Below are 12,862 nucleotides of genomic sequence, written 5' to 3'. Positions count from 1 at the left end.
ACCCAGGCTGCAGACATTCCCTGTTCAAACAGGGCTGCATTTCTAGCCCTGTGCTGGGAATACATCTATCAAGACAGCTGATAAAAGCCATCACTTCAGAAGCTGATCCCCAGTGATGTGCAGTGACACAGGAGATGGCTTTACTCTGTGACTCACTGCTGCAGTGGATCACAAAATCACAATCTTTTTTTATAGAATAGAACTAAATAGGTTGGAAGAGAGCTCCAAGCTCAGTCAGCCCAACCTAGCACCCAGCCCTGGCCAAGCAACCAGACCATGGCACTAAGTGCCCCAGCCAGGCTTGGCTTCAACACCTCCAGCCACAGCCACTCCACCACCTCCCTGGGCAGCCCACTCCAATGCCAATCACTCTCTCTGCCAACAACTTCCTCCTAACATCCAGCCTAGACCTGCCCTGCCCTGCCACAGCTTGAGGCTGTGTCCCCTTCTTCTGTCCCTGGCTGCCTGGCAGAAGACCCCAACCCCACCTGGCTACAGCCTCCCTGCAGGCAGCTGCAGACAGCAATGAGCTCTGCCCTGAGCCTCCTCTGCTGCAGGCTGCACCCCCCCAGCTCCCTCAGCCTCTCCTCACAGGGCTGTGCTCCAGGCCCCTCCCCAGCCTTGCTGCCCTTCTCTGGACACGTTCTGGACACCTGCAGTCAGCTCCAGGATTTGCATGACTGAGTGCTGGTAAGGGATGCTCTGGACTGGGTCCTGTCCACAAGGGTGGGCCACTGGCTGGATAAGAATTTGGCTGGGTGGTCACACTCAGAGTTGTGGTCAGTGGCTCGATGTCCAGATGGAGACCAGTGACCACCTGAGTCCCGTGGGGGTCAGTGCTGGGACCAGTGCTGTTTGACATCTTTGTGGAGGGCATGGACAGTGGATGACAGTGGATGGAGGCACCCTTAGCAAATCTGTGGATGACACCAAACTGTGTGGAGTGGTTGACACATGGGAGGGAAGGAATGGCAGCCAGAGGGACCTGGACAGGTTGGAGAGCCGAGTCCAAGCAAGCCTCATGAAGTTCAACAAGGCCTAATGCAAGGTTCTGCACCTGGGCCAGAACAATCTCAAGCACAAATTCAGGCAAAGTGGCTCAAGAGCAGCCTGGAGGAGAAGGCCTATGGGGTGTCAGTTGGTGCTAGAGTGCCCAGCAGCCAGCACTGCTCCCCCCTGCTCTGCTCTCTTCTGCTCAGACTTCACCTGTAGCACTGCCTCCAGCTCTGGGAACTCTGCAGAAGAAGGACCTGGAGCTGCTGGAGAGGGTCCAGAGGAGACAATAAAGAGGATCAGAGGGCTGAAGAATGTCCTCTGTGAGGACAGGCTGAGTGAGTTGGAGTTGTTCAGCCTGGAGAAGAGAAGGCTCCAGGCAGACCTCAGAGCAGCCTTCCAGTACCTGAAGAGGCTCCAGGAGAGCTGGGAAGGGGCTTCTGACAAAGGCTGGGAGTGCCATGAAGAGGGACAATGGCTTTGAGCTGGGAGAGGGGAGACTGAGAGTGGAGATGAGGGAGACATTCTTGAGAGTGAATTGGTGGTGAGACACTGGCACAGGTTGCCCAAGAAGGTTGTGGATGTTCCCTGCCTGGAGATGTTCAAGGGCAGGTTGGATGAGGTCTTGAGCAAGCTGTTCTGGTGTGAGATGTCCCTGCCCACAGCAGAGGGACTGGGACTGGATGAAGGTCTCTTCCAACCAAAACACATTCTGTTAATCCATGATTCCCCATGCAGAGCCCACTTGGCCATGCCAAGGCAGGGGCAGAACTGAGCAGGTGATCTGTGCTGCCTTCCATACTCACAAACAAATTCATCCTCAATGTCAGTGTCGACAAAAGGCATTTCTGCCATCAGGGACTGCACCAGCTCGGCAGGGCACAGCTCCTTCCCCTCTTCTGTCTCTTCTTTACTCTTTTTAAAGGTGTTCTTCTGCTGTACATTTTCCAGCCCACCTGCAACACATGTAAAATACCACATGGGTCTTAGCTTTAGAAATGAACAGCTATGAGACATTCCACACAAGCAATAAATCAAGCGTCCATGCCTCTCATTATCAGCAAAGGAATACTGACCTCTAACCCCCTTAAGAATGCTGCTTTTCTCCTTGTCAACATCTCAGCAAACATCAGTGGAACAGCCAAAAAAAAAGGAGTTCAGCCTTATGCATTTAATAATTCATGGCCTTGTTCAATTTGAAGCAATTATGGGCAAAAACAGAGGTATGAAGAAAAAGAGCATGAAAAAATAAAGTCCTCAGACATCAGGGGAGGTCACTTCAGACAGCTCTAAAGCAATATGAAATTCAACAAACATCTGCACCTGAATTCCAAAGAAAAGAGTAGCTGGAGGGAGTCCTACCACTGCGGATGTGACAAGGAGTCCCCAGCTTGCCTGTGTGACGCAGCAATGAGAGGGATGATTACTCTGTTCCTGCACCTCCCACCCAGCACTGCATGGTCCACACAGCAATTTCCTCAGCCTCTCATGCCCAAACCTGACTTGTAGCATTTCAGCTAAAGAAAGAATCACCACAAAGTAAAACTCATCCTGCATGTGCAGATACACAGGAGGGTCTGTCTCAGGTGACAGCACAGCGACAGTCACGGAATGGCTTGGGTTGGGAAAGCTCTCTAAGCTCACAGAGCCACAGAATGGCTAAGGTTAGAAGGGACCTTAGACATTGTCCACTCCAAGCCCCTGCCATGGGCAAGGACACCTCCTATCAGCCCAGGCTGCTCAAGGCCTCATCCAACCTGCCCTTGAACATCTCCAGGTAGGGGCATCCACAGCCTCCCTGGGCAACCTGTGCCAGTGTCTCACCACCCTCACTCTCAAGAATTTCTTCCTTAGCTCCATTCAGTCTCCCCTCTCCCAGCTCAAAGCAATTGTCCCTCATCTTGGCACTCCCAGCCCTTGTAAGAAGTCCCTCCCCAGCTCTCCTGGAGTCCCTTCAGGTACTGGAAGGATGCTCTGAGGTCTGCCTGAAGCCTTCTCTTCTCCAGGCTGAACAACTCCAACTCTCCCAGCCTGTCTTCTTAGCAGCCCTCTGATCATCTTTGAGGCCTCTTCTAGACTCTCTCCAACAGCTCAGTGTACTTTATGATGGGGATACCAGAACTGGATGCAGTATTTGAGGTGGGGTCTTACCAGAGCAGAGTCAAAGGGCAGAATCCCATCTCTTGGCCTCCCCTCTGGGCTGCAGGAGGGCACTGTTGGCTCATGGGGAGCTTCTCATCAATCAACACCCTCAAGTCTCTTTCTTCAGGGCTCCTCTCTACCCACTCAGCACCCAGTCTGGATTTATGCCTGGGATTGGCCTAACTCTGATGCAAGACCTTGCACTTTGCCTTGTTAAACCTAAGGCAGTTGGCATTTCGCAAGCCTGCCACGATATTCTTCTTAACAGTTACAGTCACAGGACTGTTTGGATTGGCAAAGCTCTCTGAGATCATTGAGTCCAACCATTGACCCAACGCCACCATGGCCATTCAGCCCTGTGCCATGGCCACACCTTTCTGGAACCCCTCCAGGGATGGGGACTCCAGCACCTCCCTGGGCAGCCTGTGCCAGTCCCTGACCACTCTTGCAGCAAAGACATTTTTCCTCATCTCCAACCTAACCCTCCCCTGGCAGAATATCAGGCTATTGCCTCTCCTTCTAGCACCTGGTACTGGGAGAATACACCAAGTCCCACCTCACTGCACCTTCTTTTAGAGGAATTGGAACCCCCACAAATCTGGGGGTGTGTTGCAGATCACAGGTTTGCTGTGCCCTGTCTGCTAGAAAAGTAACAGCCTTGTGCCACTGACAAGTTTTGTCTGTTCACAACAGCAGAGGGGCACAGCCAGGCACAGCCAGTGACTAAGAATGTCTTTTCTGAGACCAGGTAGATGAGCTGAACAGGAACTGCTTCAAGCTATAAAAGTCAGTCCCTCACCTTTTCAGAAGGTTTATTACAGAAACAGCAACAAAATCCAAGAACTGTGTTCCAGAGACTGAAACTATCTAAATCAGCTTCCATAAGGCCTCCTTGACCACCGAGCTCCTCCATCTCCCGTGGTAGTGGAGTCCCCATCCCTGGAGATGATTCAAAGCTGCCAGGATGTGGTGCTGAGGGGGGTGGCTCAGTGGCAGTGGCTTAGCAGCAGTGGTGGGGCTGTGAGCTCTGGGGGAGTGGTTGGACTAGATAGTGTCAACCTCAGCAGTTCTAAGCTGTTACAAGACAAACTTTTCTCTTAATTGGATGCTTACTTTTATGGCCTGAATTTCATATATGAGCAGGTGCATCCCTCACTTGTATTTATGTGCCTGATGATCCTCACCACTATGTAAGTGATCTGTTCCAGCAGAAACCAAAACCAATCATAGTATATCTAGCCTAGAAGAGAAAGAATACAGCAAGATGGAGCAACAAAATGTATTTCATAGGATGACAGAATTCTAGAATGGGTTGGGCTGGAAGGGACCACAGAGATCATCCAGTTCCAATCCCCTCTCATGGGCAGGGAAACCTCCTACCAGCCCAGGATGCTCAAGGCCTTGAACGCCTCTGGGCAGGGAGCATCCACAACTTCCTGGGCAACGTGGCCAAGTCTCTCACCACCCTCACTCTAAAGAATCTTTTCCTCCTCTCCATTCTCAGTCTCCCCTCTCCCAGCTCACAGCCATTGTCTCTTCTTATGCCACTCCCAGCCCTTGCCAAAAGCCCCTCCTCAGCTTTCCTGTAGCCCTTTCAGGTACTGGAAGGCTGCTCTGAGGTCTCCCTGGAGTCTTCTCCAGACTCAGCAGCCCTCTGATTGCACACTGTTCCCAAGTCTCCTCAGATTCTAGTTTCAGACAGAATCACACTCTATTATTTGGCACCTCTACATCAGAGCCTAGCGAAGGGGTCTGCAGGCGCTGTTCCGTTCCGTACCTTCAGGTCTGACATGTTTATGTTCACATGTTTAATAACAAATGAATCCTCTGCAGGCAACTTAACTGAAAACTGCTGCAGAAACACATGGCACCAGTCTCCAGGCACTCTGGTGCTGGCACTATTGTTCTTATAGCCTAGGGAACTGAAAAGGCTTTGAGAAACACAACAAAAAACTTCAGGGGAGAAATAGGTTTATCATTCATCCAGATCTGATGCCTCCACTCTCTACAAGCGTGGGAGAGCCTCAAGTAGGGTTCTCCTCCCCTTCTACTCTGCCCTGGTGAGCTCAGTTCAAGACACAGAGGGACATACTGGAGAGTCCAATGGAGGTTACAAGGATGTTGAAGGGACTGAACATCTGTGTGATGAGGAGAGGCTGAGAGCCCTGGGGCTGCTCAGCCTGGATAAAGGCTAAGAGGGGACCCTATCGGTGTTTGCAAATACACTAGGGGTGAGTGTCAAGAGCCAAGGGCCAGGCTCTGTGCAGTGGTGTCCTGTGATAGGGCAAAGGACAATGGCCACAAACTCTAAGTTCCACCTCAGCATAAGGAGAAACTTTGTCAGTGTGAGGGTGTTGGAGCCCTGGAGCAGGCTGTCTAGAAAGGTTGTGGAGTCTCCTTCTGTGGACACTTCTAAGACCTATCTGGACGTGTTCCTGTGTCACCTGCGCTGGGTGGTCCTGCTGTGGCAGCGGGACCGGACTGGATGGCCTCCAGAGGACCCTTCCGAGCTCTACCATTCTGTGATCTAAGTCAGAGGTGGGCAGGCAGGGAAAGGAAAAGCAGAAGAGCTTTTAGCGCCATCCCACAAGCAGGTTGAGTCATTTCCCCTAGGATCTGCACAGCCCCTGCTGTGCCAAGCTCCCTCTTCCCCTCTGGCGCCCAGCTCTGTGTGCCCAGAGAAGCTGGCTCCTACCAGCCCCCGCGCCCGGCGCGGCCCTTTAACTGCAAGCGCCCGCAGCAGCGCCCTGCCTCCCCTGGCACCGCAGCCCAGGCGCTGCTGCCGGCACCGCAGGCGCCCGGCCCGCCCTGCTGCGGCTGCGGGGCCCCGCGCCGCCTCCTCCCGCACCCTGCCGCCTCCTTACCGCGCTCCGCAGTCCTGCCCGCGGCGCCAGTGGGCTCCGCGGCGCCATCGCCTCCCTCGGCGCCCGCCGCAGGCCGCAGCGCCATGAAGCGCGGCAGCGCGGGCTCGGCTTGCCGGGCGGGCGGGGCACAGGCCGCCGGCCGCGCCGCGTAAAGAGCGGGAAGGAGCCGCCGCAGCAGCCGCTGCATGCCCGGACCGGGGCGGGAAACGGGGGCCGCTACCGAGCCGACCGCCGGGGAGCGGGGCCGTGAGGCCGCGGGACTACAGCTCCCAGCGTGCTCCGCGCCGGGCGGGGCACAGGGAAGGCTCCATGGGGCCGCGGGACTACAGCTCCCAGCGTGCTCCGCGCCGGGCAGGGCATGGGGAAGGCTCCGTGGGGCCGCGGGACTACAGCTCCCAGCGTGCTCCGCGCCGGGCGGGGCACAGGGAAGGCTCCATGGGGCCGCGGGACTACAGCTCCCAGCGTGCTCCGCGCCGGGCGGGGCGCGGGGAAGGCTCCGTGGGGCCGCGGGACTACAGCTCCCAGCGTGCTCCGCGCCGGGCAGGGGGAAGGCTCCATGGGGCCGCGGGACTACAGCTCCCAGCGTGCTCCGCGCCGGGCGGGGCACAGGGAAGGCTCCATGGGGCCGCGGGACTACAGCTCCCAGCGTGCTCCGCGCCGGGCGGGGCGCGGGGAAGGCTCCGTGGGGCCGCGGGACTACAGCTCCCAGCGTGCTCCGCGCCGGGCAGGGCGCGGGGAAGGCTCCATGGGGCCGCGGGACTACAGCTCCCAGCGTGCTCCGCGCGGGCCATGGCGGGAGGGCGGCGGCCCTGTGCCCGGCGCGTGCCCGTCCGACCACCGTCCTGTGCTCGGCCCCGCAGCGCCCGCGTGGATGCGGAGGGGTGCCCCTGGCAGCAGTGCCGTGCCCCTGGCGGCGGAGCGGTGCCCCTGGCGGCAGTGCCGTGCCCCTGGCAGCAGTGCCGTGCCCCTGGCGGCGGAGCGGTGCCCCTGGCGGCAGTGCCGTGCCCCTGGCAGCAGTGCCGTGCCCCTGGCGGCGGAGCGGTGCCCCTGGATGCGGAGGGGTGCCCCTGGCAGCAGTGCCGTGCCCCTGGCGGCGGAGCGGTGCCCCTGGCGGCAGTGCCGTGCCCCTGGCGGCGGAGGGGTGCCCCTGGCGGCAGTGCCGTGCCCCTGGCGGCAGTGCCGTGCCCCTGGCGGCGGAGCGGTGCCCCTGGCGGCAGTGCCGTGCCCCTGGCGGCGGTGCCCGTCCCGCAGGGAGGCTGCCGCGGTGGCGTGCCCCGGAGCGTGGGCTCCCCGTGGGCTCCCCGTGGGCAGGCCCCGCTTTCTCTCGGGGCTCCAGGGAAATGTTGCTTCCAGATCGGACCTCCCTCGGAAGGGCTGCAGCCGACGGGAGTGCTTTGGGCTGATGCCTCCCCGAAATAGCCACTTGCAGGCCAGGGCTGCAGAGCAGTAATTAACATCTTCGGTTGTGGTCTGGCTCTAAATTAGCTCCAAGGTCCTGGTTCTGCAAGCCGCAGCCCACGCAGCAGCCCCGCGCGGTGTGCCCGCGGCCCCGCAGCGTCTGGAGGAGCTGCTGCTCCGAGGCAAAGCACGGGAGAGGCTTTTCCCTGCCGGAGTCGAGGCTTGGTGCCTTCTGGAAGCCAAATGCTGTCACGGCATCCTGTGGGGGACACCAAGTCCAGTGCCTGCTGCCGCTTCGGCAGCTCGGAGCAGACCTGCGGCCCCGGTTGCTGCTGTGGGCATGGCCAGCCCCGCTCGCACTTCTGGAAAGAGGAGAGATGGCAAAGGCAAACCGCAGTAACCAAGGCAGGGAGGAGGCTGCTGGGTGTGAGAAGCCGAGAGATGGGTGGGAAATGAGAGCAGCTGCTGTATTTGGCTCCTCGGTGTCTTGCCCTGCTGGGAGATAAATCTGCCTGGAAATACTCTACCACTCTATGAGCTGTTACATGTTTGCTTGCAAGCACTTCGGTTTGGTCTGCATAGTGCTGTGGGGACCAAAGGCTGGATGTGACACAAAAGTGAGGATCCAGGAGCAGCTTTGGGCTGGGGCTTGTGCACATTTCAGCTGTGTATCAGCTACCACTGCAGGAGGGTAGGGCTTGGAAGGGAACTTTAGGTGCAACCCCCTGCCAAGGCAGGATCACCTAGGGCAGCTCACACAGGAACACAGACAGGCAGGTTTTGAGTGTCTCCAGAGATGGAGACTTCACCACTTCTGGGCAGCCTGCTGCTGAGCTCCAGCACCCTTACAATAAAGAAATTCCTCCCCATGTTTAGATGGAACTTCTGATGTTGGAGTTTGTGCTTGTTGCCCCTTGTCGCATCGCTGAGCACCACTGAAAGAACCTGGTCCCATCCTTGAGTGCTGTGTCCAGTTCTGGGCTCCTCAACTCCAGAGAGACGTTGAGGTGCTGGAAGGTGCCCAGAGCAGGGTAGCAAGGCTGGGGAGGGGCCTGGAGCACAGCCCTGTGAGGAGAGGCTGAGGGAGCTGGGGGGGTGCAGCCTGCAGAAGAGGAGGCTCAGGGCAGAGCTCATTGCTGTCTGCAGCTGCCTGCAGGGAGGCTGTAGCCAGGTGGGGTTGGGCTCTGCTGCCAGGCACTCAGGGACAGAGCAAGGGGACACAGCCTCAAGCTGTGCCAGGGCAGGTTCAGGCTGGATGTTAGGAGGAAGTTGTTGGCAGAGAGAGTGATTGGCATTGGAATGGGCTGCCCAGGGAGGTGGTGGAGTGGCTGTGGCTGGAGGTGTTGAAGCCAAGCCTGGCTGGGGCACTTAGTGCCATGGTCTGGTTGACTGGCTAGGGCTGGGTGCTAGGCTGGGCTGGATGAGCTTGGAGCTCTCTTTCAAGCTGGTTGGATTCTATTCTATACTATTCCTGACACCCACCCTTTAAGCATTGATCAGTACTGATGAGCTCCCCTCAGCCTGCTCTTCTCCAGGCTAAGCAGCCCCAGGGCTCTCAGCCTTTCCTCATCCAGTACCCTCAGCATTTTGGTAGCTCTCTTCTGTCCCCTCTTCAGCAAATCCCTGAGCTCCTTGAGCTGATGAGGCCAGAACTAGACATAGTTTAGGAGACTAAATATCTAAGTGGTCACCTCTCCCTAGCCTGTTAGCAGTGGCAGGTAATACACTCCCATGGAAACTCCATTGTGTGAGGGTTTTAGCAATATTAATTAGAAAGGCAGCTTGGGATCTGTAACAGTTCCCAATCAGTTCATTAGGTGTTTCTGTTTGTAGAGTTGACAGGGGAGTCCAGTGCAACGTTTGGATAAGTTAGGATTTAATATTCTTCTTAACAGTTACAGTCACAGGACTGTTTGGATTGGCAAAGCCCTCTGAGATCATTGAGTCCAACCATCGACCCAACCCCACCATGGCCATTCAGCCCTGTGCCATGGCCACACCTTTCTGGAACCCCTCCAGGGATGGGGACTCCAGCACCTCCCTGGGCAGCCTGTGCCAGTCCCTGACCACTCTTGCATCAAAGACATTTTTCCTCATCTCCAACCTAACCCTGCCCTGGCAGAATATCAGGCCAGTTCCTTGTGCCCTGAGCCTGGTGAGAAGAGCCCAACCCCTACCTGGCTCCAGCCTCCTTGGAGGGGAATGTTCAGCTGAGGACCGGGAAGCTGAAGTGATTCTTCTGCCTGCCCAAGTGCCACACGAGTTACAGAGGTCACTGGCCTGGCGCTGGCCCAAACTGGTTTTCACCGCTGGGCTGAAGCCAGCACTTGATCAATTTCCTGTGGCCTTGCCTTTATTAAAGAGTTTGTGATTAACCTCCCTGCAGCACAGCTGCCCCGGGAGGGAGAAAGCCACCACACCAGGCCAGCAGAGTGGCGCCAGCAGGAGGAGGAAGCAGAGTGGCTCTGCAGCGGTGTTTGCTCCGCAGCCGCGCTGCCCACGCTCAGCCTTTCACCTACCTCGCGGCCCCAGCCCACCCTCCAGCCTCAGTCACACTTGGCAGAGGATTCTGAGGTGTTCCCACACTTCTTGAGTGCTGGTGAGAAGATGGAGAGTCCTTTAGCTGCCAAAGAAGGGGAAGAAGAAAGAAGGCTGCACGTGTGTTTGGCCACGGCCGCTGCTCAGCTCACCACACCATGGGTCCTGCACACTGGCAGCCCATTCTGTGTCTTATCTTAGTCAAGCAAGAGATATGGGGGAGCTATGAGTCCGTGGGGCATGACTCACTGTGGGAGGTTAGGAAAGAAAGGGCTCGGAATGGGATGTGCTCCAGGGAGGCCTAAGTACCGGAGGAGGACACTGGGATACTGTGGAGGATGTGGGAGGCAGCTGAAGGCATTGTCATGGCAGGGCATGGGGACTGCAGGGGAAGCTTGAGTTGGTGTGATAAGAAGGGAGGACTGCCACAGAACTAATACAGACCGAGGCTCCAGTACTGACACTGCTGGTGCAGCAGCTGCTTCCCACAGGTGGAGAGGAACAGAGCATGGTCTGTTCTCCAGAGAGCTGCTGGAGAAACCAAGACAAGGCTGAGCTGCAGAACTGCAGAGAATGGAAAATGAGAGGCAGAGGAGCCCCTGTGGTAATCCTGTGCAGAGATGAGAAGGAAAACAGGCTGGAGTGTCTGCAGTGAGGGATTGAAAGGGAAGGAGCACAGGAAGATCCTATCACTGTCAATGAATATTGACATCTCAGATGAATGGGAATCATAGAATCACAGAATCACCTGCCTGGGAAAGCCTTTAAGGTCACTGAGTCCAACCAGAACCTAACATCTCTCTGTACATGACTGTTAGACCATGTCCTCAGGCCTCCCATCCAAGATAACATGAAGAGGAATGGAGATAAATGTGAAAAGGAGTACTGCAAAAAGGAACAGGGCTGCAGCAAGAGCAGCTTGGCCAGCAGGGCAAGGGAGGGGATTCTCCCCTTTTATACTGCTCTCCTTAGACCCTACCTGGAGTCCTGTGTGCAGTTCTGGAGCCCCCAGCACAAGAAAGACATGCAAGACATGGCCTGTCCAGAGGAGGCCACCAAGATGCTGAGAGGGCTGCAGCAGCTCTGCTGTGAGCACAGGCTGAGAGAGTTGGGGCTCTGCAGCCTGGAGAGGAGAAGGCTTGGAAAGGCTGAGGAGGAACTATTGACAAGGTCTTGTAATGGCAGGACAAGGAGGAATGGGTTTGAACTGGCAGAGGGGAGATTGAAACTGCATGTTAGGAAGAAGTTCTTTGCAGTGAAGGTGGTGAGACACCGACACAGGTTGAGAGTGGCGAGACACTGGCACAGGTTGGCCAGGGAGGTTGTGGAGCACAGAAGCACTCTGCTCCACAACCTCCCTGGAGGTGTTGAGGACCAGGCTGGATGAGTCCTTGAGCAACCTGTTCTAGTGGGAGGTGTCCCTGCCTATGGCAGGGAGTTGGAACTGAATGAGCTTTGAGGTCCCTTCCAACCTAAACCATTCCATGATTCTGTGATCATTTACATCACAGGAGGAGGGAGCAGAGCTGTGGGAATCAGCTGGAATATTAACTCATTACCCAGAGCATCAGATCTTCAGTGGCTGCCCTCTGGGTACTGACCTGTTATGGATGCTGAAGGCTGAAGATCAGCATAGACACTCAAATGCTGTTAATGCCAAGGTATTGTCTCAGCCACCTCCAGGCTCTTCTGGGCTTTGTGAGGAGTGGTGGCTGTTGGGTCAAGAGAGGATTCACCCAGCAAAGGGAAGCATGAATCTGTCCATTCTCTAAATGAAGGCTTTAACCAGGTTCCTGAAGGCTAGAGAAGCAGTGCCACCAGACTTCAGCTGGAAGAAAACTGGAAGAGTTAGAGTGGATGCACTGCAGGGTGGTGCACAATGGGGAAGCAAGTGCAGGACAGCATGGTGGCAGAGGCTGCCCCTCTGCCTCTGCAAGCAGCCTGCTTGGGCCCTTCCCACATCCTTGCACGCAGACCAGCACCTCAACAGGCTGGAGAATTGGAACAACAGATGCTTGCTATGTGAAGTTCAGCAAAGACAAGTGTAAAATCCTGCATCTAGGACAAATGGGTTTTGGCAAGAGCAGCTGGATGCACATCTGCACTGACTTACAGCCCATGGTGGTTGTCACTAGCTTGGACTCTGCACTGGCCATTGTTATTCAGGTGTTCATCTGCAGCTTGAACTGCCACAGCCTTTGCTCCCTGACAAAAGCAATCACTGGAGCTTTGCCTGCAAATTGTACTGGGCTAGTTTGAATGTTTGAATGTTTCCTCTAACACAGTTGAAGCAGCAGGGGCAGAAGATGTTTTCCTAATCTATTTTTTCTTTCACCTATCAGCACAGAAAAATGCACCCGAAGTCACCTAGGTAATTCCTCATCGTGCAGCAGAGTTCCTCACCCTCCTGCAGTCAGCAGTCTGCCCTGCAGTCAGCAGTCTGCCCCACGCTGCTCCACCAGCAGGTTAAAGGAAGCTGCTCGCTGCTTTGTCTCGGGAGCACAAGTCCCATCAGACAATGTGATGTACATGGCTCCAGCTCCAGAGCAAAGGGCAGCTAGAATAACAACAGTACTGGGCACTGAATAATGCTAGGGACTACTTCTACTTCACACCTTGTCAGGTGAGCAGGTAGCTTCCTTTTCTCTAAGTATACAAACAAAGCTATCAAACAGAAAACAAGTGATTTTCCTGGAGCCAGAGAACCATTACGGCTGGGTAAGACCTCTGAGATCACCGAGCCCAACCTTCAGACCAGTTCTTATGACTCTAATCTTGTTCCTCTTGGTCTTGATATTCCTAATTTGGAAAAGTTGCATATTCTGGAGACCACTAAGAAGTCTGCCAAGTGAGACACCATTCACTTGGAAAGGAAACCGTCACTGATCTGCAGCAGGAGAGACTCGGCACTGCAGTCAGAGCACCTT

General features: G+C 55.9%; 1 protein-coding gene across 6 annotated transcripts in view; it reads right to left on the bottom strand.

The window, feature by feature from the left end:
- Positions 1-6,356, bottom strand: part of AKAP7 (A-kinase anchoring protein 7) — a 121,910-nt gene extending 115,554 nt beyond the window's left edge. For 2 of the 6 annotated variants that reach the window (XR_010308174.1, XR_010308173.1), the window contains exons 1-2: positions 6,000-6,356; positions 1,800-1,949 (exon numbers count right to left, since the gene is read on the bottom strand). Coding sequence is in view for 4 of the 6 variants with exons in the window: in XM_064170194.1 (XP_064026264.1) it covers positions 1,800-1,949; positions 6,000-6,186 (337 nt within the window). In the remaining 2 variants the exon portion in view is untranslated. Of the gene's footprint in view, positions 1-1,799; positions 1,950-3,144; positions 3,202-4,248; positions 4,307-5,999 lie in introns of those variants that run through there. The other 4 variants (XM_064170194.1, XM_064170195.1, XM_064170196.1 and 1 more) reach the window with 4 other exon arrangements.
- Positions 6,357-12,862: the final 6,506 nt, after the last annotated feature.

This window comes from Pogoniulus pusillus, chromosome 33 (genome assembly GCF_015220805.1).
Source record: "Pogoniulus pusillus isolate bPogPus1 chromosome 33, bPogPus1.pri, whole genome shotgun sequence".
Classification (NCBI taxonomy): Eukaryota; Metazoa; Chordata; class Aves; order Piciformes; family Lybiidae; genus Pogoniulus; species Pogoniulus pusillus.
Note: the sequence above shows the minus strand (reverse complement) of the source record. Positions and strands in the feature narration are given on the sequence as shown.